The sequence below is a fragment of the Condylura cristata genome, unplaced genomic scaffold (assembly GCF_000260355.1).
Source record: "Condylura cristata isolate star-nosed mole 26May11 unplaced genomic scaffold, ConCri1.0 scaffold00027, whole genome shotgun sequence".
Classification (NCBI taxonomy): Eukaryota; Metazoa; Chordata; class Mammalia; order Eulipotyphla; family Talpidae; genus Condylura; species Condylura cristata.
Genome location: NW_004567128.1, coordinates 7,146,176 through 7,162,695, shown reverse-complemented (window position 1 = coordinate 7,162,695; position 16,520 = coordinate 7,146,176). Strand labels below are relative to the sequence as shown.

The 16,520-nt window shown below is 50.4% G+C and overlaps 1 protein-coding gene across 3 annotated transcripts in view; it reads left to right on the top strand.

The window, feature by feature from the left end:
• Nucleotides 1-16,520, top strand: part of PHKA2 (phosphorylase kinase, alpha 2 (liver)) — a 61,527-nt gene that overhangs the window by 43,042 nt on the left and 1,965 nt on the right. For all 3 annotated transcript variants that reach the window (XM_012730373.1, XM_012730372.1, XM_012730371.1), the window contains exons 19-32: nucleotides 881-1,054; nucleotides 1,954-2,042; nucleotides 2,928-3,067; nucleotides 3,451-3,607; nucleotides 4,456-4,535; nucleotides 4,718-4,796; nucleotides 4,882-5,011; nucleotides 5,961-6,062; nucleotides 8,706-8,824; nucleotides 9,624-9,653; nucleotides 11,285-11,338; nucleotides 13,162-13,332; nucleotides 15,234-15,287; nucleotides 15,941-16,141. In XM_012730373.1, the coding sequence (XP_012585827.1) occupies nucleotides 881-1,054; nucleotides 1,954-2,042; nucleotides 2,928-3,067; nucleotides 3,451-3,607; nucleotides 4,456-4,535; nucleotides 4,718-4,796; nucleotides 4,882-5,011; nucleotides 5,961-6,062; nucleotides 8,706-8,824; nucleotides 9,624-9,653; nucleotides 11,285-11,338; nucleotides 13,162-13,332; nucleotides 15,234-15,287; nucleotides 15,941-16,141 (1,580 nt within the window). The remainder of the gene's footprint in view (nucleotides 1-880; nucleotides 1,055-1,953; nucleotides 2,043-2,927; nucleotides 3,068-3,450; nucleotides 3,608-4,455; nucleotides 4,536-4,717; nucleotides 4,797-4,881; nucleotides 5,012-5,960; nucleotides 6,063-8,705; nucleotides 8,825-9,623; nucleotides 9,654-11,284; nucleotides 11,339-13,161; nucleotides 13,333-15,233; nucleotides 15,288-15,940; nucleotides 16,142-16,520) is intronic.

The window sequence follows — 16,520 nt, the reverse complement described above, 5'->3', positions numbered from 1 at the left end:
TTGTGCATACACAACTGGGGTGCAGGCCAGAGGTGCAGGGGGGGTGAGAGGATTCACCAGAGACAGAGTGGGGAGCAGAACAGACAGATCATCGAAGTACACTGCTGAGGGGAGCAGCGGGCCCATCAGGAGAGGTCTGCTGTGCCATGTGGGTCATCTCCGGGGCGGGGTTTGAACTTGTGCTGAAGTGGCTTTAGCTTCTTAGTGCTGTGCTTTAACCTGCTGCGCCACCAGGGAGGGCCCTTTCACTTAGATGGATTTATTTGTGCACACATGAACTGGGGTACAGGCCAGAGGTGCAGGGGGTGTAAGGATTTACCAGAGACAGAATGAGGAGGAGAACAGGCAGATCTACTGAAGTACACTGCTGAGGGGAGCAACAGATGACATAGGAGAAGCCTGCCACGCCATGTGGGTCACTTCCCTGGCTAGGGGTCGAACTCATGTCAGTGGCTACGGACAGCCTCGCAGTGCTGAGCTCTGACCCACTGCACCACCAGGGAGGGCCCTGCTTTTCACTTTTTAATAAACCGGGATGGGGACTGGAGGTTCCATAATGTTTAATTTACACATGACAAGTTAAAACAAGGTCAGCTGCTGACCCATGGCTGTGCACATGTCATGCACTTCATCTTGGGATGATATGATGGAAACACTTTCTAACCTGACTTGTTTTCTTTCCTCGGAGGAAGTTTTTCCAAACAATAACTTTATAAACGCATATTTTCAATGTAAATCTCTTTACCCTCACCAGTGAGGGTACAAATATTTATATCAAATGTCTTCTACTAAATCTGTTCAGCACCACCTGCCACACACATGCCCTTAGAGCATTTCTGTGCCTTGTTTTCACTCGGCTCTTGTTCTTGTCCAATTACAGAAAGCCAGGACGAGCTTGACCAGTATATCAACCACCTAACGCAGAGCACTTCCTTGAAGTGCTATCTGCCCCCACTTTGTAAGAAGACAGAAGACAGCCATGTTTTCAGTGCCATCCACTCCACTCAGGATATACTTTCCATGATGGCAAAAGCAAAGGGTTTGGAAATTCCATGTGCGTTATTAACTCCTTCCTGCTTGTTACAGTAATTTCTTTTATCAAAATAATGCATGGGTATGATTTAAAAGTCAAAGAATCCAAAAAGACAGCAAATGCAGATGCTTCCTGTTTCGCACCCCCAGCCCCCCAAGTCCTCTTATTTAGAGGCCACCACATCAACTCTAGCATTTACATAGCTCCCTGTTTGTAAAACGATGCAGGTATACCTGTCTTTCGATGTATCTACTTTATTCACTATCTGTCGCCTTTCTCTTGTGTGGGTGAGGATTTAATCATTTAAATCACTGTTTCTCTGCTTTGCTTGCCCTAGTCTATGAATGTAGTTTTATTAAAGTTTAGTTAAATCGATATTCATTCTTTTACTATTATATGTATGCAAATATTCTTCCCAACTGAGCATTATAGCATGCTATGGCTTAATAAATAAGTATGGATAATGATAACCAATGTTTGTAAAACACAGAAGCCTAGCACCCAGCAGTGCAGGAAGCAGACTGCTCAGGAGCCAGTGCTCCTTAGTTATGAGAGGGCCAGTGACCGGCCAAAATGGTCTACCTTCTCTGATTCTCAGCTTCCTTATCTGAAAGAAAAAAAGCTAGGACTCAGTCACTTCTCAGACTCCTTCCAGTCCCAAGATGCTATATAAATTTTCCTGAATTCCAGGAAGGAAAAAGTAAATTTCATCTCCTTAAATCAAGACCCACGTCCTGCCCATTCCTTGTTCCCAGCCTTAGCATATGACACGGCTACGTAATAAATTCCTGTTAAAGTTAAGATAATAAGCTGTCGTTCCTTTGATTGGTTTGTGTTAAATAAGAAGTAGTTTCCGTACCTCTCAGAAGTAGTGTTTTATTCTTCCTCTTCCTCAGAAGAACTCTTTTTCCTTTTTTTAGTTGTTCCCATGACTTTGCCGACTAAAGTTCTAAGTGCCCACCGCAAATCGCTGAATCTTGTTGATTCTCCTCAGTCACTCCTAAAAAAGGTAAAGTACTTAGAATCACTTTTTGTAAAGCATGATGTTCTGTGATGCTGGTGTGGTCCCAAGAACTCTTAAAGGCTCAACTCATGAGAAAGCGCTCCTTGTTGATCCAGGACTTCTAGAATCAGGAGTTCTGGGTTTTGACATGAACCTGCTCACCTGGTATCTGCAATGCCCACCTTGATTTGCTGCGAAGCTTTATCATTTCTGTGTAGGGAAAGGCAACCTGGACTTGTCCTGTCTGTGCTGGGCAGCCATTAGGGGCCGGGGTGGGGGCTGCTTACAGAGCAGTGTGCAAAACCTGCAAAAGATTCCTCAGCAGAATAAAACCCCAGGGAGATCCCCACTGGTTCCTGTAAGTTGTTATTTTATTCAGAAAGCTCCCGATTTTATCCCACATGAATAGAAAGATTCACTGTCTGAGAACGTTGTAACTAGCTTTAATTTTAGCTTGTTTAAAATGTATATACTTTTTGTTTTGCTTTAAGAATTGAAATATAACACCTATATTGAAATACAATATAGTTAAAGGTATAAGGTGTGAGCATAGCGTCAGCCGGCAGACCTGTGTAAATGCCCTCCCAGGCACCTCCTCCCCCACTGCAAAGGCAACCAGCGGCATGATTGCTCCCTGGGGGTGGTACAGCTGCTTTTGACTTATGCATAAACAAAACGTACGCATGTTTTCACCACTTCAATCCAGTCGTTTGTAAATATTGACCATCAATTCCTGATCAAAAATAAGAGAGCATAGAAATAAAAACACATAAAAGATTCACTGAAAACAGGCACACAGCCCAACCACAGAGTTCAGAGACCAGGTTGGACACTCCCTGGTCTGCAAGTTCACACGCTCATCCCCTCTTCCCTGCTTTTTGACTTTTGCAGGGCCAGGCTCCAGGAGATGACCTCCAGTGGCCCAGAGACGACCACGGGGACTTGGACTGTGAGAAGCTGGTTGAGCAGCTGAAAGATTGCTCGAATCTACAGGACCAAGCAGACATTTTGTACATTCTGTATGTAATAAAGTAAGTCTGTGGTCGGCACACGCTTCAGCTTTCTCCCTATTCCTTATCTCTTTGCCCTTCCGCAAGCCTGGCCGTGATTATAGTCGCCCACATTACCCAGGATCACCATGAATTAGACTTCCATCCTCTTCTCGGCCTGTTAATGTTGGACCAGAAGGCGAGGGGGAGGCAGGATCTCCAGTTGCCTGACATCGGGCTTCCGTTTCAAGTAGACAGAGGGCTGCTGTGGTGAGACCTAGCCCGGACACTCCAGGCCCAGGAGGGCCCTGGCACTTGGCAGAAATCGCAGTGATTCACCCCCTCCCTGCCAAATGGGCTTCACTGCAATTGGCCAGCCTTTTCACATTCCAGGCCTTGCTTCTGGGCTTTCTCTCCTTTGACAGGGGTCCCAGCTGGGACACGAATCTCTCCGGACAGCACGGGGTCACCGTTCACAACCTACTCAGCGAGCTCTATGGGAAAGCAGGCCTGAACCAGGAGTGGGGCTTGATTCGTTACATCTCAGGCCTGCTCAGGAAAAAGGTGGAGGTCCTGGCCGAGGTGAGAGCTAGTGGCTGCTCAGGGTCTGCCGTGCTTTCTGGAAGGAGCCCTCCTCCTGTGACAAAGGCTGGAGGGCAGGCACCTCTTATTTGCAAAGGAAACCAGCTGTTTACTGTCTAGAGGGAGCAGGCCTCCTCTCCCAACCTCCCACTGCTCTTTGGAAGGCCAGCAGAGGAAATGAAATTCAAGTTGATTACTTCTTTTCCTTCTTAGCTGCAGAAGAAAGCTTACCAAGAAATGCAGTAGAAATGCTGTGTGCGGCTTGGCACCCTCTCAAACAGGGCCCTTATTTCTGTATATCCAGGGTGGCCCCCACTGCTTCCTATAATCACTACAGTGTGTCTCTCGTGATTGCAGTTGCACAATCATCACGAACATTTTTAACCCATCATTAACCTTTAGACCCATCTGAAAAATCTAGAACTGCTCTGTAAGCCATGAAAGTTCAGTGGTATGGTGACATGACTGATTAGATAAGTATAAAGGGGAAATCGACAGCCAAGGTCTCTGCCATGGCCATTAGCCCTTTACCTTGCTGGCTTAGGCCTCACCACGCACATTCCCCTCATGGCCCACTAGGAATCCAGTGTTTGCTATGGATGGGCATTAAGTACCCACCAGCCAGCCTGCAGAGCTAGGCCCAAGGCTGCATGTTTGAACACAGAGGCCATGTAGCCCTGCCTGGGGTCTACGTATGTATCTTTAACATAGATAGCGATATGGGCCATAAAACTTGTAAAGATAGATTCATCATCTTGGCCGCAAGCATCATCTTGGCCGCAAGCATCCTGTATGGCTTTACTAATCTCTCTCTCTCCCCATTTCTCCCCCACCTTCCCTAACGGCAGGCCTGCACCGACCTGCTGTCCCACCAGAAGCAGCTCACTGTAGGCCTGCCCCCCGAGCCCCGGGAGAAGACCATTTCCGCGTAAGTCTTGGACCTGGGGCCTCAGGTTTTTCGGGGACCACGGGGAGAACATCAGTGCCTTCCACCATCCAGGAAGAGGTCTTTTTAGAGATACTGTTCTTGGGAGCTTCTAGGCAGAAAATAGGGCTCTCCCTAGAAGGGCAGAGCCCCAGCTCCTAGGCCTCTGTCCTGCTCCTTCCTAGGCCCCTTCCCCCAGAGGAGCTCACCAAACTCATCTATGAAGCCAGTGGGCAGGACATCAGCATTGCTGTGCTCACCCAGGTAGCTGTTGGGCAGGGGCTGGGCGCACCTTCTCTGGGCCCCTGCTGCTGGCGCTCTGAAACACTCTCTCTTGTGTCTACATCAGGAGATCGTGGTTTACCTGGCCATGTACGTCAGGGCCCAGCCCAGGCTCTTTGTGGAGATGCTCAGACTCCGGATCGGGCTGATCATTCAGGTGATGGCCACGGAGCTGGCGAGGAGCCTGAACTGTTCAGGTGCGAGGCCCCCACCTGGCCCAAACAGACCCTGCCCAAGTGTTCTGGTAGCAGGGTTTCGGATCCCTCCCGCGGCTCTCGCTTTACTAGGTTCTCTCCCGTAGGTGTACCTTCTGCCAAGTTGCCCTGCAGAGGGTGTTGAATTTCATGTCCAGGCAAATGCAGCACTAGCACCTGCCCTGCCCCTGACATGTCAGTCCCTGCAGCTCCTTGCTATGAGCTGTCATCCCCGCTTAGCAGCACCGCTACCGGAAGGAAACCTGCCAATTTATTCTCTTACATTTGTGCACAATATTTGATGTCTCCCCTCAGCTGTGTCCCTCCTACATCTCCCATTACCACTGCACCTGTGGACATCACCACAGTCCCTTGACCTCTCCCCTACCCTGTTTTGTCTCCCCTCCCCTCCACTCTCTGTCTCATCTAGAGTTTGCCTGCTGGTTTTGTCTTTTTTTTTCTCCTGGTCAGTTCCCTTATATAGTCCTCCGATGAGTGAAACCATCTGGCATTTTTCTTTTTCCTTCTGACTTATTTCACTGAGCATCATCTCTTCTAGCTCCATCCATGTTGCTGTGACTGGCATGAGTTTTATCCTTTTTGATGACTGAATACTATTCCATAGTATATATACCATTTCTTCTTGATTCATTATCTGTTTTGGGGCACGTAGGTTGCTTCTATGTCTTAGCCATTGTAAATATATTGCAGTAAACATAGGAGTGCAGGATTCCTTCAAATTAGTGTTTTTGTGTCCCTTAGGTAGATTCCTAACAGTGGAAATGCTGGGTCATATGGTAGCTCCATTTTTAGTAATTTGAGGGTCCTTTGCACAGCTTTCTATAGTGGTTGGACCAGTTTGCATTCCCACCAGCCATGTAAGAGTGTTCCTTTTCCTCCACCTCTTTGCCAGCCCTGCCTCTGGGACACTTACCAAGATCTGTGTTTTTAGGAGAAGAAGCTTCTGAAAGTTTAATGAATCTCAGCCCGTTTGACATGAAAAATCTCTTGCACCATATTCTAAGTGGAAAAGAATTTGGCGTTGAAAGAAGCAGTAAGTAAACGCCCATTTGCCTCTGCGGAGAGCCTTGCCTGCAGTGGCTTCATTTATGTACAAGTTGGCATTAGTGGTCACAATTTGGGACATAATGTGTGATTGTCGAAGGTGGACAGAGCCATAGCGCAACTCTGTGACCCCCTGAGGTTGCTGGGGGAGCCATTCTTCCACATGGTGCAATCACCGGGGCACTGTGTGCACCCCTCGGCACCCAGGCCCGACATCTCCGTGCCCCTTGCCGTACCCACTGGTGCACAGTTATTAGGAAGGGTGAGGGGGCCTGGAAGTCAGAATGAAAGAGTTCATCATCCAGAGCACCCAGGCCCCACCTTTGGTGTGCGTAGAGAGTTCTCAGCCAAACCATCTGTGGCACTGGAACAAGGGGCCTCTACAACCCCTTGGCACCATCTTGCTGAGTGAGTTTGCTCCGACCCCGTCTTGCTCGCTCAGTTTTTATCTGTACCAAAACCCTGTTTGCAGTGCCAGGAAAAATAATTGCCCAAGTCCTGGCGGAGTTCTGTTCTCAAATGCTCCCTAATTATAATTGAAGCAATTATCATTTCTCCTCCTCATAAAAAACCTAAGTGATTTGCAGGCACATTTGTGAATTTATTTCATCAAGCCAAAGAAATGTAGCATGGGCTGTCATTCTTTTTATTTAATAAGAAGGACATTGGGTACTTGGTATTTTTTCCCCATGGCCTGTGCCAGCTGGCATCGTGCCATCATCAGCTGAGTTTGGGGGCTCTTCTCCTTTCCTGAAGGAGGGTGCCCCAGCTCTGCTTCTAAAGTACTTTCCAGTTCTTTCAAAAGCTCAAGCATTGAAATGTAAATATGCAAGATCAATATTTAATGTGTTCTGCTCATCAAAATAGCACATGTCTTCCCTCAGTTGATGGCTAAAAATTTATTAGGTGTAAAACTGTAGTTGCCTGTGAAACTAAGAAAAGAGTAATGTCCCTTCAAAATCCTAAGTGTGTCTAATTGGGAGCAAGGTCCGAAGAGGTCCTGTTTTTCAGATATGCCATCATTTGTGAAGCGTCCTTTGTTCGATGTTTACAAATCAGAAAATTCAAATAGTCAAAATTTCTATTCAACCCTGAAATGCTGAGCTAATCATGTGCAGCTAGTGTACACCCCAGAGAGGCCCCCTGGCTCCCTAGACCGCTGCTTTTGCATCCCACTTCCTGTACCCCCTCCTCTCTGCTGACCTTTAAAGGGCAGTGACCCAAGGCCCCTTTTTTGACTCCACTCTCTGGCTGGGCTGGGTGGGCAGGTGGTGTGCAGGCACACTGTCAATGAAGTGACCTTTGAGCTGGGCCTGCAGACACCTGGGTGTGTCCAGAGGTAGAGTGAGCTGCAGGGTGGGAGGGAGCATCCTGCGCAAAGGCCCGGGCCATGGCCCAGGTACAGAGCTGAGCACGGTGATGGGACCCTGTGTGCTTCTGGGAGGCATGGCTGTCCTGGGTAGGCCAGAAAGGACTCCAGGTGGCAGTGACACTCTCACACTCATCTTTTGGAATGACCCCATGACCTCTCAGGGAAAACCAGGTTGTCAGTGGCAGGGCTGGAGACAGGTAGCAGGCAGCTGTGGCTGTGGGAAGTACGGTGATGGCACAATGCACTGACCTGCAGGCTGCCGTATCTGTCTTCTCTGCACCTAGCTCTTGCTCGGCTTGTCCTCCAGCACAACTCTCCCCAGCCCCCATGCCCTTCCACCAGCCTCGGTCCCACGCTGCTGCTGGCTGTCCTCAGCCTCCATTTCATTTTGCTCCACATCTCTTCAAGAACATGTGCCTAGAATTTGAACCTTTGCTGAGATGGGGCCTGGCACTGGGAGACCCTCCTGGGCCGCCTGGCCAGCGGCCATGAGCAGTAGACCAGGCATTCCCCTCGGCGAGCAAGCAGCAGGCATGTCCCCTGGGTGATCCTTCGCATGGGGCTGGGAAGGTCCATTGCAAGTTCCAGACATTAGTCATGATAAACCCTCTAGAAAAATAGAGGATAGGGTCTCTTCTTTGCTCATGAACTCCAAAACCATGCAATCATTAAATGTGACGCAATAGAATACTTAGTGCCATGGAAAGACATTCACTATCTAGTAAGCTTTAAAAGAAAGGCAGATTACAGAGCTTCGTGTGTGTGTGTGTGTGTGTGTGTGTGTGTGTGTGTGGTGTATATCTATCTTATGTTTGTATATGTGTACACACACTCACAACGATTCTGTTATATATGTTAAACACACCTGCCATCATAAAACCCCCTGGGAAGGTGACCATTAAAATGTTACTTCTGGTTTTCTTGGGGTGGGGCGGGTTGATATCAATTTTCTCCATGGCAAATGTGCTTTTGGAGAAGTAAAAAGTTACTTCTAAAAACCGCACATAAGCAATTCATTTACAGCGTTATGGCCACTCAGCATTTTCTGCACATTGTTCAAATGACGGTCAACCTTGCATCTGTTCACTCAAGAAGCATGGGGTGGGCTATGTAGCAGGTCCCCTTCAGGTGCTGGGAACAGCAGAGCCAGATGGTGGGGCCTATGAGGGAGCTGATAGTTGAGTGGGGGTGATGGGTGCAGTTTGCTCTGCCGAGCTGGATGTGACCTGGTTTCTAAGAACTATGTGTGCGTTTCCCCAGTGCGGCCTATACACTCCTCCACCTCCAGCCCTGCCATCTCCATCCATGAGGTGGGGCATACCGGAGTCACCAAAACCGAGAGGAGTGGCATTAACAGACTGAGGAGTGAGATGAAGCAGGTGAGAAGAGCTCTGTGGCGTGGTGTGGGGGAGAAAGTGATTTTCCTGTCTGAATTTGCCTCCAAAAGTGAGAGAACTGGGATGGGAGAAAGTGAGAGAAACCCAGGGAAGGTAGGATGTGGCCCACTTTGTAGAGGATATGAGATCCCTTCTGGCCTGCAGTTTGAACACAGCCCTGTATAATGACATCCCAGCCCCGCTCACATGCATGCACACATGCCCATCCTTAACCTTAACACACAATGTGAACATTCCAGAATACACCCTTCCCCGTGTTTTCTTCTGTTACCAAAAACTGCCCTTTCAAGTGGGCCACAGCCCACTTCAATGGTAGAATGGTAGAATCCCACAGTAGAGCTGCCCAATAACTTTTCCATCAAATGTGTCCTTCAAATGAAATCGGGAATCTAAAAATCGAAGAGTGCTAGCGGCCTCCCAAAATCTCCACCAGCCACAGGTGTCCTTGTTTTTGTTCAACTTATTCACAATAAATCCCCTTTGACCTGACCCCATAGCACTGCCAGTGAACAGCTTTTCAGGACTTGACCATGACCCACAGCAGGAAAGAGTTTCCTACTGCCCAAGACTTGCAGTGGCAAATGCACCTAGATTGTCACCTCCATCTCAAATGCTGACTCACTGGATTGGGGATTGGGTCCCTGAGGCGCTTATGGGACACAGCCTGCTCTGGACCAGCACTTTCTGGCTTATCTGGGGGGGGGGGGGGGCTTGACAGAAGTCCCTGGGGCATTCTTGATTCAAACCTGGTGTTTACTTCCTGATGTGTTTTTGCTTTCAGATGACCAGGCGATTTAGTGCTGATGAACAGGTAAGATGTCTTTGTCTGTGTCATCCTTTACTCTGTGTGCTACATGTTCTTTCTGGCTTGAATGTGAGTGTGGAGTCTGGACAAGTAGAACATGGCTGTGCCCGTGGAGCAGGCTTGGGTGGAGGTGATGCCATAATTGTGGCAGGAAGCCCTGGGGCAGGTGGAGAGCCAGAGGGAAATGGAGCAATGACCTTGCCTCCTGCCTTAAAGAATCCACTTACCTTATTAAACTCGGATTTTTGCAGAGAAAGGTGGTTCCAGGCTCTCCCAAGCAGGAGTTCCTTTAAAAAAAAAAAAAAAGAGGGGGTGGGGAAAAATAAGAAAAGCAAAATTGATTCTAGGCACACCTCAGATGGACTGGGTTTAGTTCCAGACCACTACAATAAAGCAAATACTGCAAGTCCGTCACACAGTGCTTTTGGCTTCCTAGTGCATATAAGAATTATGTTTACACTACACTGTAGTCCAGAAATGTGTTACAGCATTGTGTCTAAAAAATATACATATGTGCCTTCACTTAAAATATGTTACGGCTAAGAAATGTTAACTATCACCCAAGCCTCCTGTGACTTGGTCTCTTTGTTGTTGGTGGGTTTGTAAAAAATCACAATTGTCTGCAAAGCACAATAAATCAAGGTATGCTGTGATAGTCACGGAAAGAATATCCTTGGCCCCCAGATCGCCTGGGGGAATTCAACCCTTCACGGAATGAAGGATACCACTCTTCTATATCCCCTTCATGACTACGGCCTCCACTCCCTCCCTCCAGAAAACTGGAGGGAGTGCCCAGACTAACGGTTCCACAACGGAGAGCATATGGGGAACATAGAATCGCATGCAAGTGACATGTAAATGCACGTGCCTCGTGCTGTCCCTGGACAAAACATGGACTCGACTCTATGCTTTTTCCAGTCAAGAGGGAGTTTCCAGACATCTTCCTTTGCCAGCCACTCGGTGGCACCGTCCCTCTAGTTCCCACAGCCCAATGGTGGCTGACCATGAAAGAGTAGGGGTGACTTTCTCTCCCTCCATCTAATGCCATCCTTGCATATTAGGGAAGAAAATGATCACACGTTTCTTTCTTGATGGTGTTAGATCCTATTAGCCAGTATAAGTTTATTTGGTCCCTTACATCCAGGAAATAGTTTATTCTCCGTTGAAATTTAATAGATGCCACAGCACTTACAATTTCAATTCACTTTTGCAATGTGAGGGTACATTCTATATTTTTAGATGAGCAAATAATTGTTTGGTCAGATGTCATCATTTAACAAACACTGTTGAATGCCAACAGCTGCCAGATGCTGAATGCTAGTTATGAGTATTTTGTTGATCTCTGTAGATTTTTCACAAGACTAGCATTTCATTGGCTGTCACTTTGCAAAGTAAGCTGTGTCTTGATTTGATGAGGTACCGTCCACATCATGCTGGAATTTGGTGACATTTAATACTCAGAGAAAGAGCATTTCTCAAATTCTCCTCTGGTAGAGCTCCTGCTGCCCTCCGGGGTGCCTGCTGGTCCCACCACCTCCTCACACCCCCTTTCCGTGGGTGTTTGGGCATTGTTCTCCGTCCCTGCTCTGCCTGGGCCGCATGTCACTGCACCACTGAGTGGACTCTTTGCTTTGTAGCTCTTCCCTGTGAGCCCAGCCACAGCCGGCAGCGTGTACTCCTCCAAGTCTGCGGTAAGCCATCGTCCCTCGCCGGCCCCTGTGGTGTCTGAGTCCTCCTGCTGCCACCATCCCTAACACCCGAACATTCGAACATTTCACTGTCATCATGAGGCGAGTCTAGAGAGAGGCCCAGTTCCTGAGCTGAGCCGTGGGTGCTGTGCTCCTCAGTGGGCACAGTGGAGTGCCCTCCTCACCTGCTCCCAGAAGCCTCTGCAGGGCCCGAGGCACTGGCTCCCTGCCTTCTGTGGAGCCTTGGTGCCGCATCATTGCCCACACGTGCTGAGTCGAACTTTGCACTCACAACACCCCTGCCTGGCTTAGGGCCCCAGATCAAGAGGAGGGCTAGGAAATGTTCTAATTGCAGAGACGAGTCTGAATCTTCCTCCTGAAACTAGGCGAAAACCAGCTGAGTCATTGATGAGTGCGGCTGTAATTACTTTTATTTGTGTCTAATTGCTGCCGTATTTAAATGGCAGTAATGAGCCCAACGGAATAACCCAGCCTAACAGCCTTTTCAAAATAAGATGAGATGGAGTCAGAATGAGTGCAGAGAAGACTCCTGCCTCCTTCTAGCGTGCCTGACATTCCCATTTCATTTTCAAGCCTTTAAATGTGAGGTTGGCATTGAGAGCAGAGTGTCAGATTGTCCAGAAGACAGATCCGTGGAAGGAAGGCCAGACCTTCCCCTACCTGGAAGCAGAGGGGTTAGAGTCCCTCCTGGAGGAGAATGTGGGCCAAGAGCTTCGCCGTGGCTGGCCGAGAGGTTGGGGGTGGGGGCACGCTGCATGGCCGCCCCCCACTCTGAGTGAGCCCCACGACAGGTGTTGGTCTCCAGGCCCCCACTGGGAGCCTCTCAGATGCCTGTGTGGTTGGAGGCGGGCTGCGCCTGGCGAGGCCAGAAGCAGAAGTGCTGGCCGTGCCCCAGTTCTCTGTCGAGGAGGCCAGAATAGACCCAGCCTCGGAGAGGAGGTGGGAAGGAGATGACGCCCTCTCCCTCTGCTTCAGCAAAGCATGTGTTCCAGCACGGAGGCAGCCATCGCCCCAAATTAGGCTAAAACCTTGTGCTGAGCTCAGGCAAAGCAGAAAGCGGATTGAAAAGGAAGGTTGGAATGCTGTCATCTCTGAGGTCCCCGCATCTAAATGTGGATTGCAGTTTTTTCTTTTGGTCTTTGGCTCCAGACCCACCCCTGTGCTCTGTGCTACATTCCCAGTGGTGCCCGCGGGATGGGAAGGCGGGTGCACTTGGCTGCAATCCTGTGTCCCTTCAGGCCCTGCCGCAGCCATGCCACATCCCCTGGTGACCCTACACCACGACACTTACCGCGAGTCAGCCAGCCCGCAGGCCTTCTGTGGCTTCATTCAATGAGCGCTCACAGACTGCTCATAAAGGGGGAGCGGCTGTGTCCCCTCCATACAGATGAGGCTGAGGCCTGGAGCCAGCGTCAGTGGTGGGGACCAGCGCAGCAGGTGTTGGGTTGGGATTAGCAGCCTGCCACCAGCCACACGTGTGGGGCCCCGCTAGTCTGGGCCCCTGAATGCATGGTGCCTCTTAGGGGCTGGGAGATATGTATGCAAGTTCAGTAACTAACCCTGGGCCCCTGAATGCATGGTGCCTCTTAGGGGCTGGGAGATATGTATGCAAGTTCAGTAACTAACCAGTACCAGAAAGTTGATCCAGCCAGGCTGAAGGAAATGTGGAGTCCAGGAGCCATGTTCCTCTCTGGGCAGGCCGTGAGCTGGTGGGCTCACTGGCTCACTGAGCCCACCCTCCCAGTGGCCTACTCTGCCGGGGGCTGCCTGAGACTTCCGAAGGCCACATGCTGTCTGTCTTGCAGAGGTCCAGTACCCCATCCTCACCCACTGGCACGTCTTCGACAGACTCAGGTGGCCATCACATTGGCTGGGGAGAGCGGCAGGGCCAGTGGCTGCGCAGGAGAAGGCTGGATGGGGCCATCAACAGGGTCCCCGTGGGGTTCTACCAGAAAGTGTGGAAGATACTTCAGAAGGTGAGTTTGGCTTCTGTGCTGCATGCCATAGGCCTTGGTACAAAGGGGGTTGAGGGGAGGCAGGAGATGAACCCTCTTCCCTTAGCCCCTTGGTGAGGACTGGCGGCACCTCTAGGACAAGCCTCCACATAGCCTCTGACCTCGGTTAGTTCACAGCCTGAAGCAGGGCTTCTCACTTGGCGACACTGCCATTTGAGGCCAGATAATTCTTTCCTGTGGGGGCTGTTCTATGGCCTGGAAGAGGTTAAGCAGCGTCCTTAGCCTCCACTCACTACATTCCAGTACACACACACAAGTTGTGACTATCCCAAATTCCTCCAGACATTCCCAGTTTTCCCTGGGAGGCACATCGCCCGGTTGAGAACTGTTGCTATAAAAACATACCTTCCATAAGGTGAAGGGCATGTCAGAAGAGAGACCGGAACTGGAGAAGGCAGGGAGGCTCTGGATGAAAACGCCGCCACTGGAGGCCTGACACAGCTCCTCGGCCTCCTGTGTGGCCAGTCCTTCAGGGCACTGCACCAGGGTCTGCAGGCAGCACGTCAGGCCCTAAGGGGAAACAAATGGGAAAGCTTCTGACCCCAGGTCACTGCCCTGAAGACACACTCACCCGTGTCCAGCCTTGGGAGGACCCTGACCCCCACCAGGTCTGCAGTTGTAGGTGGCTCCCAGCTGCCTGGGGCTGTTAGCAGAGGCCACTGTAAATAGAAGGCAGTGACAGCCATCACGGCAGCACATACACAAAGGCCCCCCAACGCCCCCCCACCCCCCAGTTACCGCATAGCTTTCTGCCTCCCTCCTGCTTCGCTGGACTGTGCACTGCCCCTGGGTCCCACCAGAGTTCACAGGGGCAGGAATTGCACAGTTGGAAAGTCGGTCTCTGTTAAAATAAGCTTCTGTGCAAACCATGAGCAGGAGCATTTTTTCCTGTTACTTGTGCAGGAGAGGAGACGAAAGCAATCCCAAGCTAGCTCAGACATCCCAGCCCCTTCCCAGAGCCACCGCCCCACCCAGAAATCTCCTGAGCAGTCAGCCTCTGCTGTGTGGGGACCCAGCTGCTCTCCACTGGGCACGGGGGGGCAGAGCCCTTCCTGTCCCCCAGCAGTGGACGTCCTGGTCCCCATGAGGGAGCAGAGCCCTCAGGGCCACCGGGGCCTGGCTCTCCTCTGTTCTCTGCTGCTGGTCAACTTGCTACAGCTTTGTCCTCAGCCCTGGGGGGCAGGTGGGTAGTGCTGCCAGCCAGGGCACTGGAATGCAGAGAGCAGCCACTTGCACTAGGACCAAGTATTCCTCGAAAATCTCCCTACTCTTCCTGAGACTTCACATGCTCACATCCCGACTTGCTCTGGCTCCAAACCAGGACACTTTTATTATGAAAAAGCAGCACTTTATGTGGAGCCGACGCTTGGTATTTATATACACACGGGTGTGCGTGTGCGCGTGTCTGTGCATGTGCTTGAGTCTTTTGTGATTGGTGCTTATTATAGAAATCTCCAAAATAGATGCCTGCAAAGGCACAGAAGTATGGCTCCGCCAGCAGGAGTCATGAAAATCTTTCTGTGGCACCAACGGGGGCCTCTCAGCTGCCCGCCTGGCTGGGTTGCCAAGGGAAATGCAGAGCTTCCTCACAGGAGGGCGGGCCAGCTCCCTGGGGCATTGTTCCTGGGAGATCTGAAAGATGCCTGCTGGTTCCCCAGAATTGTTCCACCGAAAACACAGCCTGTGGGCAGTGAGAACAAGCTTTCTAAAAATAATTCTGACAGTCTGGCGTGTTCCAGCCCTCGTGCGTGCAGGTTTCCAGGGCAGAGCAGCTGGAGTGCGTGCGTGCGCGTGTGCGTGCGAGTGCGTACTTACTAGTCTTCTGGACCCTGCCTGAAATGCGATGTGTGTTCTGCCTCCAGTGCCACGGTCTGTCCATCGATGGTTACGTGCTCCCTTCTTCAGCAACACGAGAGGTATGTTGGGAAGAACCCAAAGGCCTGCCTGGCATGGGTTTCCACTCTGTTTATTTCATCCACTCTGACCACGCACGCTTCTTTCTTGGATATCAACAACAGCATTCGCTAAAAGGTCCGATCCTTAACCAACTTTTTGCGAAGCTTCTTTTCACACTCAGTTAGCATCACCTTTTCTTTTCCCTTCCCCTGAGAGGCAGCATTTCTGCTATCACGAATTTTTAGATTTGCTCCTTGAGACCCTATGAAAAGAGCAAAGCTGCTGGCCTTGCTGACCAGTCCCACTGCAGCCCCTTAGAAGCCCCCCTGCCACCTCCACTGAGAATAGACATCTTCCTGAGGTTTTCTGCCTTTCACTCTCTTAAGCATAGATGTTTTAGTTTTTTCTCCCTCTCTAAGACACCATGCTACATGCCATAAAGAAGAAAGAAAAAAGAAATGTGCCCTCCCCCCTTGAAGTCACAGTCCAGTGGCGTAGCTGGGACAAAGTCAACACTCAGAGCAGTTTTTGGTCCCCTGCTCAAGGTGATTGCTATCGGCAGGATCAGAAAGGAGGCACCATCTGAGCCAAGCCCCAAAGCCAGTGGGTCCTGTGGTCAGCATTTGTGACAGAGCTGTGTCTGTCCCCCACTCACACACAGTCTCTCTGGTAGATGACCCCGCAAGAGATCAAGTTCGCTGTGCATGTAGAGTCAGTGCTGAACCGTGTGCCCCAGCCAGAGTACCGGCAGCTGCTGGTGGAGGCCATCATGGTGCTGACGCTGCTCTCAGACGCGGAGATGAACAGCATCGGGGGCATCATCCACGTGGACCAGATCGTGCAGATGGCCAATCAGCTGTTCCTGCAGGACCAGGTGGGTATGCCCAGGCCACCCAACCACTTCACAGCCAAAGTGAAGGGTAGCCAGGGTGGCTGGCATTCATCTCAAGGCGGAGACTCTGCTTCCAATAGGCAAGGATACTCTCAGACAAAGAAAATGTCATCACAAATGGTAAAAAAAAATTGTCAACCATTTGATGAGAAAATGGCACAGTGGCCTCTGGGGAAATGTAGGGACCTTTGGAAATGGACAGGCTTGTTTTAACGGGCAGACGCCACCCTCACTATGTCCAAGGCCCTTATCCCTGCACCTAAAGCCAAGTTAGGAGCAGCTGTCCTCTCGTTGTTGGGCCAGTCGTGGGCTGCCAACAAGGCTGCTCAGGTGCACAGTGTAGTGCCTGGAGCAGAGGCCG